Source organism: Balearica regulorum, chromosome 15, assembly GCF_011004875.1.
Source record: "Balearica regulorum gibbericeps isolate bBalReg1 chromosome 15, bBalReg1.pri, whole genome shotgun sequence".
In the NCBI taxonomy this organism is placed as follows: Eukaryota; Metazoa; Chordata; class Aves; order Gruiformes; family Gruidae; genus Balearica; species Balearica regulorum.
Window position 1 is genome coordinate 11,546,383 of NC_046198.1, and position 19,711 is coordinate 11,566,093.

At 48.8% G+C, this 19,711-nt stretch overlaps 1 protein-coding gene across 4 annotated transcripts in view; it reads left to right on the top strand.

Moving 5' to 3' along the window:
• The window catches only part of RNF216 (ring finger protein 216), an 81,555-nt gene extending 62,215 nt beyond the window's left edge, over nucleotides 1-19,340 (top strand). For all 4 annotated transcript variants that reach the window (XM_075768078.1, XM_075768076.1, XM_075768079.1 and 1 more), the window contains exons 14-17: nucleotides 3,857-3,954; nucleotides 6,407-6,629; nucleotides 15,025-15,094; nucleotides 15,748-19,340. In XM_075768078.1, coding sequence (XP_075624193.1) covers nucleotides 3,857-3,954; nucleotides 6,407-6,629; nucleotides 15,025-15,094; nucleotides 15,748-16,067 — 711 coding nt within the window. In that variant the 3' untranslated portion in view covers nucleotides 16,068-19,340. The remainder of the gene's footprint in view (nucleotides 1-3,856; nucleotides 3,955-6,406; nucleotides 6,630-15,024; nucleotides 15,095-15,747) is intronic.
• The last annotated feature ends 371 nt before the right edge of the window (nucleotides 19,341-19,711 follow it).

Below are 19,711 nucleotides of genomic sequence, written 5' to 3' on the forward strand. Positions count from 1 at the left end.
CCAAAAGGACATGGAGACTGGCAGGGAGAAGTTGATTATTTGGCTTTCCCCCCCCCCCGCCTCGCCCCTCCCCGATATGTGGGCTGGACCTTGGAGAGTTATTTTTAGTAGACGGCAGAGTGAAAAAAAGTTTAGGCTGTGTTTTAAAACTGTAGCATCCGCTGCAAGTACCAGTAGAAGTGCTGAGGCAGTAGATTCCTGCAGAACGCTCCCTTCTACCTTCATTAGCTGCAGGAACAATTAACAAGGATGTTTAAGGATTGCGATGCCTGTGCTAAAAGCAAACTGGCTGCCCTTAACCAGGCTGGCCCTGAGCACAGAAAGCTGCATATCCGCACTGCTGACCCTGGGAACAAAGGATCCTCCTGAACCCAAACATGTTTGTGTTAATCCCGGCTGCTTCCTGGCGGCCAGCGAGAGGAAACGGAGCCACTACCTCTAACAGATGTACAGTGAGGAGATTACAGTGCGCGATTAAACACCCTCTCCATCACATCCTCTCTCTGCCGTCCCAGCCCGGTGCATTAATGGACTGTCTGTCCTGCCTGCCTGCCGAGCTTGGGCAGATGTAACAGGCATGGTTAATATATAGATAGTTAATCTCCTGCATCCGTGCCTGCTTTGGAGCCGTTTGCTAATGCCAAGGCTTCTGCGACCACACCGACTCTTGCACTGAAAGCGTGAGCTGTGTTAGCTCTACCTGCCGGTGAGGAGGAGTGGGCTGGGGAAAGGCAGGAGAAACACGTGGAATGCACAGCCTCCAGAAATTATGAATTTAACTGAAAAGCTGTTAAAACTAAAGCAAAACATGCTTTCCTACATCAGGTACCCATGTGTGAGCAGGCCAGGGTTTGCTAGTGAACAAGGTGCTGGAGGAAGAGTTGGGCAGAGTCCTGGTGTTGGTGCACACTCTTGCTTCTCGGCTGTTAGGTTTGGAGTAGAAGATTTTGGGGCTGGGAAGGACTCATTCCCTCTTTGTGTGCATTTACGTGCTGCCTTATATTGCTGTAGCCAGTCTTGGTGCCAAGTGCTGCTCTTACAATAGGAATAATCTAGGCTGGTTGCAAAAAAATCAGCCATCCTATTGTCTGTTTAGGTTAATTAATATGGTAATGGTAGAGTGTTTCTTTATCAAACTAAAAGCTGTTTCTAAAATAAAAGAACCCCCTGTGGAAATTGTAGAGATCAGAATTGTCATCATGTGAGATGTGCAAAACCCTCAGTAGCCAAGCGAGTTGGATTCAAATAAGAGTAAAAAATAAAGTCACTCTTCTTTTCTCGGGCAAGAGCTGTGACCTCAGTTACGGCACTGGAGTATTTGCCTTTGTCTGAACTGTGGACTTTCTCCCCGCTTTTGTGCAAAGGGTTCCTGCAACTGCCAACAACGTGCCATTGTCTTGGGTAGAACAAGGGAAGAAGTTGCACCGAGTTCTGCTCATGGCTCGTGGATTGTCCGTTTTCCCCTCGCCTCAGTTTTGGAGAGGATGTGGCTCGGTCGAAAGCAGCACCAGGTGACAGGCGGAGTTAGGAGGCCATGGGGACATCTCCCTCACGGGGTGCACTGGAACAGGCAGAGCTGCCTGTGGGTTTGCAGCTCCCTGTGGCCAACATGTCTTGGGAGGGATCCCAGAAACGTGCGCAGCTGCGATGGCACTTGCTGGGCAGCGGTCACAGTAATGCGGAGAACTGGATACCTTCTATCTCATGCCATCCCAGTGCGTTTGGGAATCTACATTGCCGTTCCTCTTCCCTTTCTCCTCGCCTCCCCAGAAATCCATTTTCCCGGGTGTAGGAGACAACTGTTTGGCAAATAACAGCAGCCTCAGCTCAAGGAGAGCATTATTTTTAAATAGCTGCAGCGTGCAAAGCAAGGACGGTGGCAGCAACAAAAGGCAAAGGGAATGACTTGGTACGAAAGTATAAGCGGCACCATCTGCTTCAGAAGGGCATCGTTTCTAATTCGGCAGCGAAGGAGGCTCCTGGAGTTAAGTAATTGGGAATAGTAGGCTCCTGGCTGGAAAGTGTGCCAGCCCTTCTGGCAAAAAGCTGTTAAATCTTTGTTGCTGGCGTGTGAAAGTGGCTCTGTGTGGCAGGGCTCCAAAGACTGTTGTTAACCCTTGATGTATGTAAAAAAAACCCTACAGCACTTTTGATCTTGGAATGGCATGTGGCCGAGTGTCGAGAATAAAAGGGGAAGGTGGGTCGTCATTGAGGTACGTGAACTACTCCAAGTCCGATCCTCCCATGCCGGTAACTGCCAGACCTGACCTGCCAACAAATGCACACAAAATGGTGCCTGTTTTAACGGCTTTAGCAGGAAAACGCAGGGTATGATGAATGATTCATGAGGATCAGTAGAACCAAGGCATTTACTGCCCCTTAAAACTAATGCCTGCCTGCCAGAGGGTGCATTTGCAAGGTGAGTGATCACAAAATCCTGTGCTGAGCTTTCGGGGCACAGTCACATGCTTGGCTCTCCTCTTACTACAGCCCTTACCTTGCAGTCTACAAACACGTCCGGCTTACCAGCCAGGACGAGGAGCCTTTAATTCTCCAGATGAAAGCACAAGCTGCTACACGTCTCCCAGCGAGCACAAATACAAACAAGTCAACATTTTGCACCCCCTCCTAGGGGTGGCTTCCTTGGAAGCTTTGGTCTTCATCCTGTTTGTCTCATTTGGGATCAAAAGTGTGTTGCTGCATACGTGTGTCTTTAGGCGGTTACTTCTATCACATCTCATATAAATGTCCCATTTCTTTAATAAAATAAAATGAAGGTAATGCAATCAGAAAAGATCCATCTCTGCAGCTGTTGTCTTTCGCTAATAGTGTGACCGGAGCTGGGCAAAGCTCTTTTGGGACCTTCTTTGGTGTGGAGGGGAAGAGGATGCTTCACCGCCGTACGGGTTTTCCTGCCAGGGGGAGAAAATTGGATTTAAAAGCCTGAGCCCCAGCCATCCTGAAGATGAAACAGTTGGATTGTGAAACATGTACTTTTTCCAAGTTTGATTTGGATGTTTTTTAATCTTCCTTAAATTAAAGGAAAATCTCTTGTTTGACCCAAAACAAAATTATGTTTTCTTTGGCCAGCCAAATGAAAAAATCAACTCTATCCCTAGTCTTAGTCCAAGTTCTCGTGCCAATAGTGCCTCCACAGCTCTCCTGTTCCACGCAGCTTTACCAGTCCTGGATTAGAGACTTGTTGCTAAAGAGTATACAAGAACAGGAGAGTTCAGTTACTTGCTCTAAGTTTAGTTCAGCTCTTCTAGTTAAATTTGTAAATGTTTGTTTATATTCCACCTCTGTTTTATGGACATTTGTCCACATAGTGCCTTTTTAAGCTGTTTACTTATGTAAACGGCTTTATTTTGTGAGGTTTTACAAAGCATAATGTGGATTTGCTTGTGCACACAGTGAAGCAGAGGTTTTGATGCAGCTGCAAGGTTTCCCTCACCTGCTGAACTAGAAGCCCTTTGTATGAAGGTGAAGGATTTCGGTCAGGAAACAGATGAACTTGATGTCCTCTAGCACTGTGGTTTCATCTCTGTAGTCTCCTTGGGGAGAGAGAGCCAGAGCACCTTGTAGTTGTTCCATGAGTTTTAGGTGAACTAGGATTTACGATTTCATTTTGTACCTGGGTTCTCGTGCCTTGGAAAAACCCTTGGCTCCCGTTATTGATGGACTTCTGGTCTCCGGTGGAGGACAGACCTGCAGACCTCTACGCCATGCTGCCAGCCCCATCCTCAACTGGGTGCCTGCAGCATAGTAGGGGAAGAGATGGGAATTCTTCCGATTCCTAATGCTATTAGTGGTGTGCTGGGTCTTCTCTTTCTTTAATACTTGTTATCCTCCCCAGGAAACATGTCGGAAGTGCCAGGGGCTGTGGAAGGAGCACATGAACCTCACCTGCGAGCAGCTGGCTGAGAAGGATGACATCAAATACAGGACGTCCATGTAAGTAAATTCCACAACAGGCAAAAATGAGGGGGTGGATGAATTCGTAAGGGCAATACTTTCTGGTGTGGAGGGGGTGAGAAACCTCTCTGTTCTTGGGACTGGCAGAGGCCCTAAAGTTCTGCTGGGTGCCACTGCCTTCCATCAGGGAGGTCCTAGGGTGTTAAAGCCAAGGGGTCAGAAGGCACTCAGGATGGGATTTCTTTCTGTGAAAGACACTTGGCAGCTGATCCAGCTGGTAATTCGAGCACATGGGAGAGTTGTCACCAGACCAGCCTGTTCCTCTGGCTAGCCCAGTGTCTCGCAGGCTGGCACCTGGTTCTTCTCCGAGGTGAGAAACCTCCATTAACGTTGCTTGGGGGGGGAGAAGGGAGGTGTTGCACAGAGGCAAAGTAGTGTATTGAGTCACAGTAAGTTGTTATTACCCCTTGAAAATCTAGACTGGTGATGATGTGCCGTTTGCTCAGCTGCTGCTCTCTGGCTTCATGGGAGGCAGTGTGTTTTCTTGCAGAAGCTTGTCTCTGTTTCTAACCTGTTTGTAGGAATTTTGAAATAGTCAGGTGTAAATCTTGAGTGTTTCCCTGAAATCTTCTCAAGTTTGATCTCTCTCTAGCTGCAGTAAATGACAAAATCCTCTGCCTTCAGGATGTAAGGGAAGGTTCACCCACGGAGCTGCATGTCTGGTGCCGTTGAATGGGACTTGCCCATGTTATCCAATCCTTTCCCTTCTGATTTAGTCAGTCTGGCATGAGGAGAGGCTGGAAAGCTCCACCACTGGGGAGGCTGAATGACTGTTGCTTGCTCATCCCACAGTCCTGAATTCAGAACAAAATCTTTACAGATTTGATATGACTCTTTTCTCCACCACTCCTTTCCCTGTAGGAAAGAGGGGTGGAAAGGGAGGAGGAATGAGTTATCATGTCCCTAATAAGGAAAAAAAAGTATCATTTCAAAACCTTTAGCAGAACGTTGCTGTGGATAGATGAGTCTTACTGCCCGATAACAATAAAAGCTTCCTTTTGAAGCCCTGTGTGAGGAAAGGGAAGCACAGCTGGAGTTCAGGCCAAACTTCCTGCCTTGCTCAAACTTTCCAAAAAAAAAAAAAAAAATCTGCATCAGCAGCATCCTGTTGAGCAGCGAAGGGAAGAGCAGCTGCAACTCAGAGGAAAGTCAGTCTCAAGTTGTTGGGGTTTTGTCTCTATTTTTAGCGTTTCTCCAGATGCCTGGGTGCAGGTCACGCCAGGTATAACTGCGTGGGAGCTTTGTGTGGCTGCGAGGCAGCTGAGGTTCCCACCTTGCCGTTCCCCGCTCCTCCGGTTGTGCCAACAGAGCGGTTTGTGGGGCTGTGCTGTAGGCTGGTTTGCTGCTGTGATCCTCCTCATGAATACCTCCCTGTCATCTCCCAAACGTGTTGACTTTGCAGGTCCACTGAAGTAGTTGGGTGGAGATGCCTGGCTAGGGAAGATCGTTCCCCACTGTCAGGTCAGCACAGCCAGAGAACTGTGCTTCCCTCAATGAAAACAGTCTCTTTACTCTTCTGTCATCAGATTTCACTTCTAGGTTGTGAATTAAATTGTAATGTGATCTCTAGCGGTCAGAAAATTGGCCCTTAGGATGACAACTTATATTCTTAAGCCTTTTAATTAAATGGCCGAGGCTTTCCTCCATTTCTGTGCCAAAATAGCATTGCTGTGAGCTGAGTCTTTGCACTCAGCGCGTGTCGCTGCCAGGATGTGTCTTGGGGACAGGGACTGCGCTTTGTCCTGGATTCCCATTTGTGCTCTGTTAGAGTAAAACCCGTCTCTTGAATCTAAAGCAATAACCTCTGGAAAATGTATGTAGGGAATCTTAAGAGAAAGGACAAAGCCCGGTCTCTGTGGGGAAAGATGTGATTATTTTTCAGTTAACAAAAACCAAATAAATCTGGAGTGTAGCAGCCAGGGTTAAAAAAATATATATATATAGTTATGGTGACTTTGTAGCCAGAGCAACAGGCAAACGTAAAACTAGCTAGCAGATGACAACCAAGGGTTCTCTTTTCCTGAACTTTATCTCCTGGGCTGTATTTCTCCGCAGCCAAGTCAAGCATCCACGTGCCCTTTGGCCCTTGGACTTATGGCTTAAATTCCTCCCAAGCCAGAGCCTGGCGCTGCGGCGTTCTGGCTCGCGTGGAAACCAGGATTGGGTCTGCAGCATGCAGCCAGTGATTGACTTTCTTTCACTTCATTTGTTCTTGAGTTGTCATGGGTTGGCTCCAAGTGGAGCTGAGCCCAGACCGCCTTGGAACAGCAGTGGACCGTGGGGATGGCGTAGGAGGAAAGAGGAGGGGGAGAGGTGCACTGGGAAAGGGGGGGTTAAAGCATTGCTGGGATAGTGTAATAGTAATTTTACTGCAGGTGAGTGACTGCAAACATCTCTTTTTTTAATTCTTCTCCCTCCTCTTGCGTTGCAGAGAAGAGAAAATGACAGCCGCCCGAATTAGGAAATGCCACAAGTGTGGGACTGGCCTAATTAAATCGGAGGGTTGCAACCGCATGTCCTGCCGTTGCGGTGCTCAGATGTGTTACCTCTGCCGGGCTGCCATTAACGGGTACGACCACTTCTGCCAACACCCCCGGTCGCCCGGGGCTCCCTGCCAGGACTGTGCAAAGTGCTCTCTCTGGACAGATCCCACAGTAAGTAACGAAGGACTTTCGTGAATGATACGCACCCTGATTTCAATTACTGTTCCATGCCAGCGTGTTGAAATACATGCCTTCCACCAGAGGAAAACAACTGTTTTTAGATGCACAACTTTTTTTCCTCTCCCAAGGCAGTTAAAAACCACACTGGAAGCCTACATCAGCACAGAGTCACATCTGACCGCAACTTGGAAGGAACTGGTGTTGCTTTAGGGAAAAACAGCTCCTGTTAGACGAGGGCTTTGGTTGGAAGTGCTCTGAGCACTGTTCTGGGGAGTGGGTTTGTGGAAGGAGCGTGTGCTGGCACCAGGCACGGTAGCCAGCGTTGGGATTACTGGGACTCGTTCCTAGTTTTGCAGCTGAGTTGCAGTTCGGTACAGCTTTGTGTCTGGAGGCAAGGGGAGTCACGTCTCTTTGGTGCCCAGATCATCTGCTTGTTCTGCGAGTCCCTTCGCAGAGATAGAGAACGCTGCTGGCAAGCCAACGGTCCGAAGTTACAGTTGGGTCCATTCTCACAGCTGTTCTCAACAGCTGCAAAGGGAGAACTGAAGCACGGACTGAGCCGTAAGGGAAGCGGTAGTAACTTAATACAGCGTGTAGCTGTGACAAGCCTGGGAAAACTTAGTGCAGCATCTCTGTAAACAGAGATCTTCAATACCAGAAATCCAGAAGGAGTGTAGGTAGGAGCAGGAGTTGAATTTCCTGATTTCAGCAATCAGTGGAGCAATGTGAATGTGGATCTGCCTTCCCAGGGCTCGCCTGAGCTTCGTTTTTCCCAGTGCTTCTTTGTCTCGGACCGCTGCAGCTTGCCAGAGACTGCTACCAGCCCCTCTTTCTGCAGGCGATACGCACAATCCTGCGCTTGCACAGAGCCAAGGAAAAGCCACACTAAATCTCTCCCGTTTACCTGCAGGCTCTTGGGGATCTCCCCACAATGTCCCAACCAGCGTAAACTCTGCTTGCCTTTGTTCCCTGTGTTATCGTATCAATGCGAGGTGTTAAACTAAACACAGACATCTCCTTCTAGGCACCCCTGTAGCACTTCTGACACCTGGTTATGCCTCCACAGATTCCGGTCTCGCTCCTCAGATTCCTGTCCCACTCCTCCCTGTTTTCCACCAGGATGCGATTCAGGGTTTGGCAGTGCTGGTGTCCTTTGTTCCCATCAGGCTGCTGATTATGCTGGGTGATGGCATTTGTTCAGAGCCAGAGAAAACATGAGACCTCTCAAAAAGCTCGTACTGTACTTTAAAATAAATAAATAAATAAGCAGCACAAAGAGGGCACTGTCACCAGGCCCTTTCCAGCTCTCTAATTAACCAATATTGTGGCAAAGAAAAATTTCCCACCGTCAGCAAAGAGCTGGCACTGCTTGCTCTTTTTTTTTTTTTTTTTGATGACAGAGCAGTGGTGGGCTGGGGAGGTGAAATTGGGCAACTGTCCTCACTGCGGTGCAAAGAATAACGTGAAACTCAACTGTTGGCCTGCAAGACCAAAATGATGGATACCTGCGTGCGTCGTCCCCCTTCATAAGAGGCTTGGTGACACTAACCCAGTCCCACCTGGGTCATCTGCACTCTCCTATGGGACTTGTAAACAGGAGTTAAGGTGGTAGGTGTGAAGAGGGGGAATGAATTTGAATCTTGACATGGGGATATGAAAGAGCAGAAGGCCGTTGTATCAGTAGCGTCTTCTCCTTTGTGAGAGAGGATGTCCATCCAAGTGATCCTGGCTCTGCTGGCTGCTGCGTTGCCATCTTGTGCCTTTCTCAACTCCTCTGTTTCCTCTTTTGGCTCATTTTTTTCTATTCTGTTGAAGTCAGTAGACAGCTGATGCTGTGCATATAGGAAGAGAGTATCTGTTGTGGGCTTGCACATGTTTGCTGCCAGGCTCCGTGTGTGCGAGTACAGAGAAGACAAGACTGGGTCGTCTCATCACCTGTGGAATTTGCAGCCCATCACTTAGGAGCTGCCGTTCCTCTCCCTGGATTAGGCGGTGCTGCAAAATGGGGAGGGTACACGGGTGGCACCGGAGCCTGGCTTCCAGAGGGTGACAGGGTGTTTCTGTTCTGATTTCTGATGCATTCACGTACACCCTTAACGTTAGAACAGCAGACTAGTGGCATGGTCACAGTACCATGGTCTTGACCATTTGCATTTCACAGATGTAGTCTTTGGCTTTCTGTCAGACCTGGATAATTTCACACCTTTGTGAAGGATCTGGTTTAGATCCTCCTTATTTACAGCAACATTCAGGTTCCTTTAAAATAGGGAACCTTTTTTCTTTTCCAAATGTTTAACGTTTTCTGAGTTTGAAATGGTTCTTGAGAAAGCATAAGTAAACCTGTTCATCAGCTTGGGTTAAAAACAAATTAAAGACAGTCCTCTAGGAACTGCAGCATCTGTTAGTCTTTGTCTCAAATGATCTTGAGAGAGTAAAGCAGATGCTTCAAAATTTCCCATAATAAAAGGTTAGTTAAAATCTTGTCCCTGTGCTGTAATCAGACTTGAGTCCAACATAAAGTATTGGTGCAATATTTGCTGGCTCAGAGACAGGCTGCAATCGGGCTGTGGTCAGCAGCTTCCAGGGTAGCAGGCAGTAATCGCTTAATCGCTGCATTTCTTCTAGAGCTAATCGGTGCCCTGCACCCCTGCAGGATATGAACACGGGCCAGGAGCTCTTGTCGGTAAGCTGCTTGGCCAAAACTCCTCGTGTGCCTGTTCTGCAGCCCGTGCTAGCTTTGGCTCAGCTCGCCGAGACGTTGCTGGCTGCAGGAGGGGCTGATGCAATATTGCCAGAGACAAAGCTGGGGACGGAGCGGTGAGAACTGGCTCTGCAAACAGCAGGCTCTGGGGCTCGGCGGCTGTGGCGTTCCCTGATTTTTCTAAATATCTGGAGCAAACCTGAGGCCAATGTGTGCGTTTTAGCCAGTTTGTACAAATCCTGTGATGCAATGTGACTAACGTGTTCTGACTGTTCTGGTAAACCAGGTTCTGCTCTTGTATGTATTATTTTTAATCTAATACTCATCTTTGGACTATCAATAATATTGCATAGCAGCTTTTTTGGCTTTAAAGTTTAAGATGTTTTCAGCAAACTGTTAAAATGCTCCCAAAAGCCCATCATTAAAGTTCAAAGCAGAAGACTAATCATTAGAAGGTGTTTGCAATTATCCCTCCTTCTAGTGTTATAAACAGAAGATGTTGAGTGAAGACTGTGTAAAACTTCAACTGTGTTAAGGAAATGTATGAAGTGCACAGCACTGCTTTAGGATTTGAAGGGGGGGAAGCACCCCTAAATTTAGGGTGGTGTTTTTTTGGTTTTTTTAATCGTGCTATAAAATGCCTTAATCATAAGCATACGGTTAATCCACGTTACTCACAGAAAGCCATCGATATGAAATGCCTGTTGCTAAAATAACTCTGCATTTCTTACACGCCAGCGTGTGTTTCGTCCCCGTCCTGGCCCCCCTTTTCCTGCAGCACTGCGGATGCCCTGTTCCAGTTACAACACAGCCTGCTTTTATCCCCTGCTTCCTGCTGCATGGAGGAACACGCCGGAGACAGCCGATGCCTGTTCTTGCTCAGGCTCTCCGCAGCTGATCTGGGAATGATTTGAAACAAAACCCCTTAGTCCTTTGGAAGCCTCTGTCATGAAAAATCATTTCAAGTTTATTAGTAACGGCTGTGGCCACACATACGTGGAAAAAGAAAGCAGTAAAAAGCCAGAAAGGGGGAGGCAGTGGTGGTGAAGGCACTTTCTAAAGACAAGGGAGGGGTAGCACAGCCCAGAAATAGTTACCAGGTCTCTTGTTTTCCCTCTTTCAGGAGGCGGGCAGCCGTTTTCCTGTGACACTTAATAATTAAAGATAATGAGAAGCACAGTAGATAAAAACAGAGCTTCCAAAAAGCTTTGTCCATGCACTTTTGTTCTGGGCAGGGGAGGCTTTATTTGGGGGGAGGTTGTCTCTGTGTGACTTGCAGAGCTTTTATCTCCGTTGCCGCTGTATTTTCTTGTTCCCGATGAGCTGTTTTGTTTCTCCGGCGGCTCTTCCTGCGTGCTTGCAGGGCCCTGTGTGGATGTCGGACGCGGCTTCTCTGTACCAGCATTGTTGAAACGGGCCTCCCTGCCATGAAAAGGTGCCTCGCTTAGCAACCCAGCCCAGCTCTCCAGCTAATCCATCCACAGACCCGAGCCATCCTTTCTGCTGTGATTGGCTCCGGCCTCACCGCATTCCCTGGATTCAATGGGAGAGGGCTGAAAGGAAAAGCCTCCTCCGTGCCGAGATCCTTTCACAGGTGGGGGACGCAAGGGCAGGCTCTCGGCCCCTCTCGGACTGGCCAGGGATGAACACTTGGATTTTTTGGCTATGGGACTGGGGATGGTTCCTGCAATGAGTATCCTGCTGTTGGGCATGGGGCAAAGCTCGGTCCTGTTCAGCCACTTAAAAATGGAGCTGCTATTAATAACGGCGTTTGCTTTCTGCAGTGTTTGCAGATAAGAAGGGTGAATTCATCTCATAGATCCTTTGCATTTTTTTCTCTTGGCCACCTCCCTTCTCCCGTGATGCAATGGAGCACGGGGAAGGGCCACGCTATATAGCATTGCCCTGCATTTTCTCGGTCAGGAGGAGAGGCAGGTTACATCCTTGGTTAAAATCATGTGGGCTGGCCAGTGCTGAGACCCCCCCAGGGTTTGAGGGGGTTGCTTTTTTCTTTTTTCTTTTTTCCTTTTTTTTTTTTTGCTGTAGGCAAGGCAGCTGACAGGAAGATGACTGTTAACTTGACAAGATAAATCCCTTCAATCCACACAGCCTGTGAACAGGCTATTAAAATTATAATCTAATCCTTTATTAAGGGACTTGAACCCGCTCAGGAAAACGGACACAAGAGGCTTTTGAAATTGTACTGCAGCCTCCACCCCATGTGACATGAAATGGTTTCTTATCACAACAGCCAGCCATAAGTGTGCTAATGAAAACTTAATTTTTGGTGTGGATACTTTACCCCTAGATGAATCTATCATCTCTCTCCAATTACTGTGGAATCAAAAAACAGCCTTTGCTTCTCAAAGAATTAGAGATGTTTTGTGGAATCACTGTTGTACGCGCTAAATATTTGCAGCACCGAGACTTGTTTTTTAATTATGACCTGCGCCGGTACAGTATGTATTAGCCAGAACGTGTGGCATCAGCTTTCCTTCATGAATATTCTAAAATTATCTTGCTGTGTACATATCATCAATCTTTTGTTCCATCTGGGACAGGGATCTTTCCTAAATACTGGAGGTACTGCACTGTGCTGGTGTATTCATCACTTGCCAAATTTAATGTCAGCTCCTTAAGTAGGAAGGTGCATATTGTGCGGTGTATTTTTGTTCTTTCTATATTAATGGATACCAGTTTTTCAGAAATACTGATGCAAAATATTCTAAGCCAAGGCTTGGTATGTGGGATTAAGTATAAACATTTCTTAGCCTTCCAGTGTGAGAATACGTTTTTATCAGCAGAGAAACAACAAAGCTGATAACTTCTGTTCTCGGAGATAGGGTTTGTTATGTCTCTGCTGTGATTTGCAGTTGCAGAACTAGTCGGGAACTCATCATCCCAATCTGGGTCAGTTCTTGGCAGTTTTTTTGCACCCAGTGCGTGCTGCAAGGTGTGCTCCCTCTTGAAGACCAAGAGGGGATGGGGTTGAGTAGGGATCTCTGGCCGTTGCATTTGAGGCGATGTGTTTTATGTTGTCCTTACGAGATAGATGTCATTTTGGAGACCTGGCAGATGGGGTTTGCTGTTGCGCATTTCCCCGGCGCTCTGGGAGCTGCAGTAATTGAAGCCGGCATCACCTTGGGTGTGCATGCAGCTGGCTCGCCGGCCCCGGGGGCAGATGGCTTTGTCGATCCGTCATTAGTGTGGAGGTCAGCTGCAGTTTAAACTGGGGCCCTCGCTACAGGAGGATCTTGTAAAGTTGCGTAGTTGATGTGTCCAATTCCCCAGACTTCTGCAGGACTGACCGGTATCGACAGCGGGGTTTGCAGGGGCTTGCAGCATCACGAGTGGTGGTGGCAGGACGGTGGTGTCCCTGGAAAGCACTGCTTCAGAGGGTTAATCACAGACTTAAACTAAAGTAAAAGCTTTTTTTTTTTTTTAAGTTAGAAGGGACTTGTGCATATTTCTAGGCTTTAAGGTGAGGTTTATATCTTTACGCGAGGGAAGGAGATAGGGTGAACTTACTCAGTTGAGCTTAAAATGTTTCTTACTTGTCACATAACTAAAAAAAACCTTCAGGCGTCTCTTTTCTGGTAAGCGGCAATAATATCAGAGAGGTGACTATCTCCATTTTCAACATCATTGCAAAAAATATTCTGTGAAGAAAAATAAATTGAAATCTTGAAGCTTTGGGGGCCACCCTTTGAGAGCGCTGCTCGGGCAGCAAAGGAGCAGAGGATGTTTGGTTGCCTGTTGTGGAGCATGCCCAAGTTGTTTTCCAGCCAGGGAACGTCGCAATCTGATACTTGGGGGGTAATTAGAAGTTCTGTGTAGGCTCAGAAGAGCCATTCTTCAGCAGTTTTTATGGAGATAGATAGGCTGTAATTAACAGTCCATGGAAGCAGCCTGCTTGGGCGGGGGGGGGGGGAAGCATGTCCTGGAAAGTCTTAATTTTGACCATTGAGTCACAGAATAAGGGAGGGAAGTATTGAGTTTGGCTTTCTGCAGATGAAGATAACTTCAGTCTCCTGGGGAAACCTTATCTGGTGGTGGGAGGAGGGGACATCTTAGCAAGCTTCCCAGGTGTTGCTTTTAGACACGTGCAGAACCGTGAGATTGGAATTGGGAAGCTGGCTAGACTTAAAATAATTTCAATGTATCTGCACACATGAAGCATATTTCGAATTTAGTCCCAGAGCACTCTTCAAAATAGAGGATATTTTCCACATTAAGAGTGTTCAGGAAGAAATGTATGGGGTTTGGCAGTACTGGAATTAGGATGAATAAAACAAAGCGGAGTCTTGCACATGTGGAGTATGCGGGGCTTGGGGTTTCCCTCCTGCTCCACCGCTGTGAACTGCTGAAGCAAACCAAATGCTCCTTTGTCTGCAGGTAGACCCAGAGTGGCTGATGCAGGTGGTGTGTGTCACCCAACAGCTCCTGTTCTTGGCCTTCTTCCCTAATAACTAACATCAAGAGTACAAACACTGTCCCGGAGGTTTAGCTATTCTCATTTGTTTTCTGAAAGTGCCAGGTAGTGTTTCATCCCCACGGACACAAAGCAGCAGCAGATGCAACCCAGCAGAGACCAGGAGGAGCTCTGTTGCCATCGCTGCACATATGGTCAGCAGGAGCATCTGCTGCCTGGCACTAAAAGGGAGTCATCTCCTTCGTCGTTTGGTGTCATCTTTATTACCCTGATAGCTGTTGCATGCTGTGGTGCAGTGAAGAAACTAATTTTTCACAGCCGTTCTTGGGAGGGGACGGCTGATGGTGAAGCGTGGATCAGGGTGATTCTCTGGTTTCGTGCCAATGCTGGTACAGCCTTGGGTAAAGCCTGAGAGCTGCCCAGACCCTATGGGCTGCCCATGGCCATCCCTCCAAGCAAGCCTCTCCTAGCTCAGGAGTTTCATAGTCTTCTTCCAGGACTTTGTCCATCGTCCTCCCTTAATCTAATAAAAGGTGGAGTAAATGGCAGCTCTGTAGATACCTGCAGCCACCTGAGTACTTTTGCTCTCACTGCTGCTCCTTTGTGTTGAGAAAACTGAAGATGATGAGAGGCAGGAGGACACTTGCAATTTCTGGCTTGTCCTTGTGTTCTTGTTGAGTAACGGGTCTAAATATTCTTGCTATAACCTCTAGATAGACATTAAAGAAACATATTGCGATTTATGCCCTCCTCAGTGTTACAGATAAGATCTAAATGGCCTTTTCCCAGCACCGTTTAGCTACTAGAGCCAGGATTTAAGTTGTGTTAATTCCAGCTGTTGGGCCAAAAACTCTAGAAGTGCTAGCATAATGTAAATATTTAATAGACTATTGCCATTTAAAAGATTAACAGCTCTCCAGCAACTCTTCAGATGGGCGGAGCTGGGTTGCAGTTCTCTGGTTTCCATCAAGTCAATGAATTTTAGCGCTGATCTCCCTGGAAAGCTGATCTAAGCCTCTTAGTCATACTCCGTGGAGTAGGCTTGGCTCTGTGCAAGTTACTTGTGCTGCAGTCCCCCATCGCATCCTTGCTTTTCATTAAACCCAGGTCAACCCCAAACAAGGACAATTCAGCCAAATTTACCTTTTTATTCCCGTGCAAACACGTGCCGAAAAGAAAAGCAGCGTTGAGAGAATAGAAGGTTGCTGCAGCAGGAATTACCCACTGACTCTTGATACTCCTGTGATTTCTAGGAAGACGATGAGAAGATAATTCAGGAGATTCAGAAAGAGGCTGAAGAGGAGCAAAGGAAGAAAAATGGAGGTAAGTCACAGTCTTTACCTGTGCTTTGAGATCAGGCTGAGGACGACAGGAGAGCGTAGGCTTCCCACTACTGACAAGTCTCTGGATCTCCATGGGATTTTTCCCACGGCCTGCCTGTTTGCAGGCTTCTCCGTGCATTGCTGTGCTGCACCAAGCATCACCCAAATCTTGCTACAGAGAGGAGTGCAAGCCATTGCCCTATTCATCCTGGGAACCAGTCTAGCTTTAAAGTGCCGTTACCTGCAGGCTTTAACTGGGACTGTGGGGAGCCACAAGTGTCCAGCTCTCACTTGGCACCGGGTGTTGTGGACGCACAGACCTGTCTCATCTCCACTTGGCAAAGCAGCTGAAGGGCAGCGGAACCTCTGTGCTCTGTGGTGGGGGAACACGGGCACACATGGGGCTGCCCCACATCTCTGCAAGAGGAGGTGTTCCCCCTGTGTGGTGTGGGATTGATGAACGGAGCCAACCTGGAAAAGTAGTGCTGTGCTCCGTGGTGCCTGGAGCATGACAGGGGCAAGCAGTGACGCTGTAGAGAGCGTGCTTAAGGAATGCTGGGGATGGAGGATGTGGATTTGCAACTGTAAAACCATGGACCAAGCTTGAGTTTTTGTTTGTGGGGTGACTGGCTCTTTTCTGTCCTCTCTCTGCAGAGAACAGCTTCAAGCGGATCGGCCCTCCTGCAGAAAAGCCCATGGAGAAAATCCAGAGAATTGAAGTCATCCCCAGACCTGTTCCTCAGAACCTCCATCAACCCCGGATGCCCCCTTACCCCTTTGTGCACCCTCCCTTCCCGCTCCCTCCTGTCCGTCCCATGTACAATAACATCCCCCTCAACATCGGCCCTATCCCTGCCCCCTACGTCCCCCCGTTACCTAACATGAGGGTGAACTATGATTTTCCCCAGATCAATGTTCAGCTGGAGCACAACTTGCCTATGCACTTTGGCCCTCAGCCTCGACACCGGTTCTGACCTGGTTCAAACAGCACTTGGCGTAGAGTCACTGCAGGGCAAAGCCACCCCAGTAATGTCACCCCCCCCTCCTGCTCCAGCCCCTTGGTTGGTTTAGCCAGCTGCAAGGGGACCTGCTCTGACTCACGCGTACCTGCACTGCACCCCTCTTTAGAGCTTCTCTGAACCTTTGCAGTCAAACATTTCAGCCTGTGCTGCAACAGGGCTTGGTGCTGCGTTTCCAGGGGTCTCTCCCTACGTTGGCATCCAGATATCTTGATTTGGCAAAGTCCGTTCAGGCAGCTGTTGGGAAGGAAAGTGAGACTTGGTGGAGCGCAGGGATGCAGCCGTTCCTCGGGGACTTTCCAAAAATCCTACCTTCCTGCTGGCCAGAGCAGCTGCTGCACAGTCAAGTGAGTCTTGGGGGAAGGGAGGAGAGACTTGGCATCTGAGTAGAACCTTCAGAAACATGACAATGGGAGTCAGCTGCCCCAGCCTTCTGCCTGCGGAGAGGCATGAGGCTGGGGTTCCCATGTTCTCCAGCATTGCTGTAACCTGCTAGCACCTCCCAGCAGAAATAAATTGTTCAAAACCATGTCAATCTAGTGTTTTTAGCCTTTCTCGCTCTACAAGTGGAGTGAGGAGATGCAGCAACCATCTCGTTGCTGAGATCTTGGCAAGAAGCCCAGAGCCATGTTCTGTCTCTGGCTTTAGCAAGTAGCAGAAGACTCAGGCACCCAAATCTTTGGCTGAACTGAACTTGCCCTCTTTAAAGGGCTCAGTTTTTTTCCTGCAGAGGTGGGTGCCTCTCAATTTCCAAAATGTGGCCTTTGCTTTGCTGTTTTCATCTGGCATCCTAAATCCCACCCCCACCCCCCCCGCCCACTTCTGGCAGCAGGTAGAAGCACCTGGAGCCTAAGCTGCGCCCTTCGGTGCAAAAACTGCTTGGGCAAATACCCGGTTGGATGCGTAGGCAGTGGTGTGATGTGTGCTGTGGCAGGAAAATTAGGAACTACCAGCATAGTCGTGCATGCGGGTGGCGGTGAGCTGGGAGCCCCCCTTAGCTGAGCCCCTGCAACCGAACGGGCAGCTGTAGCCTTGTGTGCAGGAAGCTGGCCGCTTCTGCGGCGCTTAATAACCTCTGAAAATGTGTGTTTCAGCTTAATTGGCTTCAGAAAAGTGTGTTAAAAGGCAAACGTGAGTATTGCTGGGCTTAGGAAGTGAGGGTTTAGGAAAAGCAAAACGTCCTCCTAAGAAACAGAGGGTGTAGTTGCTGGGCTGCAGGAGGAGTGCTGGCACAAAGCCCTTTCCCCACAGCCCTTGGCTGTACTGTCTGGTACAGGCCCCCTTCAGAAAAGAAAATGGTTGGAGTGGAAAAACCCCTCCTCCCAGAAATGCTGGGCTAGCTTTTACAGCCCAGTTGTGCTGGCGTGGTTTGGTCTGGGCAGCATCCTGCTCCGTCCTGCTGGGAACCCGCTGGGTGCACTTCCCCTCCCCGCAGTTCCCCCTGGGATTTGAGCATCTAGGTGTCTTTTGGTTTGTTTTATTTAATTTTTTTTTTTCAGGTAAAAATCCATGCCTTTGTCTTACAGCTTCTGCCAAACCTCTGCTTGCAGCTCTCTGTAACAGCCCCCGGCACAGTGTCTCCTCGGGCCTGCAGTGAGCGATGGGGCTGTTGGTGGGATGCTCCTGGGGAGAGGCAGCCTCCACCATGGCCCAGAACAGCATCTGGGGCCTGTGGTCCCCAGGAGCGTCTCCCAGAGGGGCCTTCCATGCTTTTTGGAGCTGAGTCAGCAATTTCTTCACTCTTGGGCATTGCCTACGGGTTGGATGTATCCTGCGGAGTGCTCTGTTCCAGCTCCACAGTGCTGTGGTCTCTCTAGCATTACTAACCAAGTGGTATTCCCTTGCTGCTATCGCTTTTTTTATTTTAATTTATTTCTGGAAGCAGTCTGGGGGCTGCAGGAGCTTACCGCTTGCTGCTCAACCGGGTTTTAGCCAGGTTTAAACCCCAGCTTGCAGTGAGCGATTCCTGCGGTAGCCAGGAGCAGGGTGTCCCGTTGGATTTGGGAAGGGCTGCGTTCACAGCGTTAGCGGGCAGTGAGAAGATGGACCTGGGTCAGAGCAGGCACGAGTGGCTTCCCCTTGCAGAAGGGAGTCCTGGGGCTTTAATAACCAGGATCTTACGGGCTCAAGAGCCGGCTTGGATGAGCCCTCCAGGCTTTGTGAAGCGTGTGCCTCTCCCTGGCAGGGTGGTCACGGTGGTTCTCCAGCACCCGCCTGTGCGAAGGGGGGTCAGGCAGTGGAGGTGGGTCGGGCAGCCGGGGCACAGCTTAGCTGCGGAATTGGTGGCCCAAACCATGAAGGAAACGTGACGTGTCACACAGCGCTACGTGACTGGGAGCACTAACAAAAAATGATGGGTCTAATCCCATTTTTTTGTGCATGTCTAGAGATGCATGGGTGTCAGGAACTGAGCCTTGGCAGAGGGAGGTGCAGGGATGGAGCGAGAGGGACGGGGAAGCGTCAGGCAGCGGTGGCAAGGGGAGGCTGGTGTCCGTGGTCTGTCCTGCTTAGGGTGTGAGTGTCTTCAGCGGTCACGGTCCTGGAGGAGCCTGGTAGAGGCAGGGGGAGAGAGGACTGCTGTCCCATGTCCCCTGCAAACCGTGAGCTTATTTGTGTCTGAGAGGAGAGAAATGGGTGCTTGGTCTGTGGTGGGGAGGTGTACCGTGCCCAGCAGCCCTGAGCTGGGCTTAGCCCTCTGCCTGGCCCTGGGGCGATGCTGGGCTCCTGGCGCTGCTTCACCAAAAAACACTCCGCAGCCAAAGTGCGTGGCTGCTCCTCCCCTCTAACCGAGAGACCTCGAGCATTGTGGTTTCCGACTGAGCTATCCCAGATCCGGGCTCTGCATCCCGTTCTCCCTCTTGCCCCGCCGTCCTTGAAACCATTTGTTTTTTACCAGGGAGGTTGCTGTGCCAGGCTGATCCCGTAACAGGTACTTCGTATGGTTAATTGCAGTGTCCCAATTTATTTGCCTTAAAGGTGGAGAGAAAAACTTAGTATTTGCACTTAGCAAAACATTATATTAAAAGAAAGAAACCCTGTAAAGATGTGCATGTTCTGCAACTTTGTATAACAATAGCTGAAAATAAAATAGGTGGTTTATTAAAAAAAAAAAGAAAACAAAAAATATTTTTCTTTACCTTCTGGTAGTAAACTGTTCTAATATTCTGTGTGTAAAAAGTTTCTGTATTATATTGTAATTTGAATTTTTGTAAATAAATTTGTGCACTCTGGCTTTTACCTCTGTGCTTTCGTTACAGTCGGAACATCGTCCTTCCATCCTGACTGTGCCGGCTTGACGCCGGGGCTAATGACAGGCAGCAGCAGGCAGCAGGGGTGAGCAGGCAGGGCTGTTTTGCCAGATCTCAGCCTGCGCGGTTGAAAACTCTGCAGTTGCAAGGCAAAACCCATTTGACCCTCCTGGAAAAGCTTAATACGTTCCATGTGCTCCTGAGGAAAAACTGGACGGGATAGAAAATGGTTTCCAGTTGCTCTAAATGGAAACCAGGATGCGCATGTCGTGGGGGAAAGGCTGGGGGGACCTCCCCCCCCACCCTGCAGGAGCGATGGTAAATACAGAATTTGGCCTTGAAAGCAAAAGG